This window comes from Lactuca serriola, chromosome 9 (assembly GCF_051521515.1).
Source record: "Lactuca serriola cultivar US96UC23 chromosome 9, Lser_US96UC23_V15, whole genome shotgun sequence".
Taxonomy (NCBI): domain Eukaryota; kingdom Viridiplantae; phylum Streptophyta; class Magnoliopsida; order Asterales; family Asteraceae; genus Lactuca; species Lactuca serriola.
Genome location: NC_136416.1, coordinates 83,741,539 through 83,742,561, shown reverse-complemented (window position 1 = coordinate 83,742,561; position 1,023 = coordinate 83,741,539). Strand labels below are relative to the sequence as shown.

The following is a 1,023-nucleotide window of genomic DNA, read 5'->3' as shown; positions in this document are numbered from 1 at the left end:
AATGAGAAAGGGACCTGCTATTTGTTGCTTAAAAACTTGTTTTTTGTTAAAAGTGCATACCACGTTACACGGTCCATGTAATGGAAAGGGTAATGTTACACGGTCGTGTAACACAAGCATTTTTGAAACTATGACCCATTATACGGTCGTGTTTTGCAAAGGCATGCATTAGACGACCCGTGTAATGTTCGGTGAGATGCACATATATTTTTCTTATTTTCGCACCCGCTCACTTCCTATCCTCATAAATATTATTTTTAGACTCCCCTAATTATTCTAAGAACCTTGGAACACAAAAACTTGAAAGAAAATATCCATACAAAAATTTTACAAAAATGGCCAAAATACCCCCGAGTTGCCTCTCGGGTAGCTGCCCTTGTTTAAAGTTGGTAGCTCGACATGGACCCCAATCACTTGTCAATCTTGGTACTTTGGATCCGCTACTTCTTCCACTTCCTCGTTTTTTACTTCAAATCCTTCATAATAAGGCTTTAAATGATGATCGTTCACCTTAAGGATCTTCTCGGTTTTCACACTTGTGATTTCTATTGCGCCATGCTCAAAAACATTAGTAACAACAAATGGTCCCACCCAACGGGGCCTTAATTTACTAGGAATTAATTTAAAACGATAGTGGTAAAGTAATACCTTTTGACCTTTTTCAAATACCTTGCGTGAAATCATCTTGTCATGGTATGCTTTCGTCTTTTCCTTGTAAAGAACTTCATTTTCATATGCTTCATTGTGGATCTCCTCAAGCTCTTGAATGTCAAGTTTCCTCTTTTTTCCTGATTCATTTAAATCCATATTGAATTGCTTGATTGCCTAATAGGCTCTATGCTCCAACTCAACGGGTAATCGACATGGCTTCCTAAAAACAATACGGTATGGCGACATCCCAATTGGAGTTTTGAATGTTGTGCGATATTCCCACAAAGCATCGTCAAGACGAGCACTCCAATATTTCCTTGTTTTATTGACAGTTTTCTCCAAAATACCCTTGATTTGTTGATTGCTCACTTC

General features: G+C 38.0%; 1 protein-coding gene across 1 annotated transcript; it reads right to left on the bottom strand.

Moving 5' to 3' along the window:
• Positions 1 to 417: 417 nt before the first annotated feature.
• Positions 418 to 807, bottom strand: LOC145075902 (uncharacterized). Its single transcript, XM_079021979.1, has one exon. The coding sequence runs from the start codon at positions 805 to 807 to the stop codon at positions 418 to 420; it is 390 nt and encodes a 129-aa protein (XP_078878105.1).
• Positions 808 to 1,023: the final 216 nt, after the last annotated feature.

Coding starts and splice junctions, on each gene's coding strand:
- LOC145075902 (XM_079021979.1), bottom strand. CDS start 807: ATGGATTTAAATGAATCAGGAAAAAAGAGGAAACTTGACATTCAAGAG.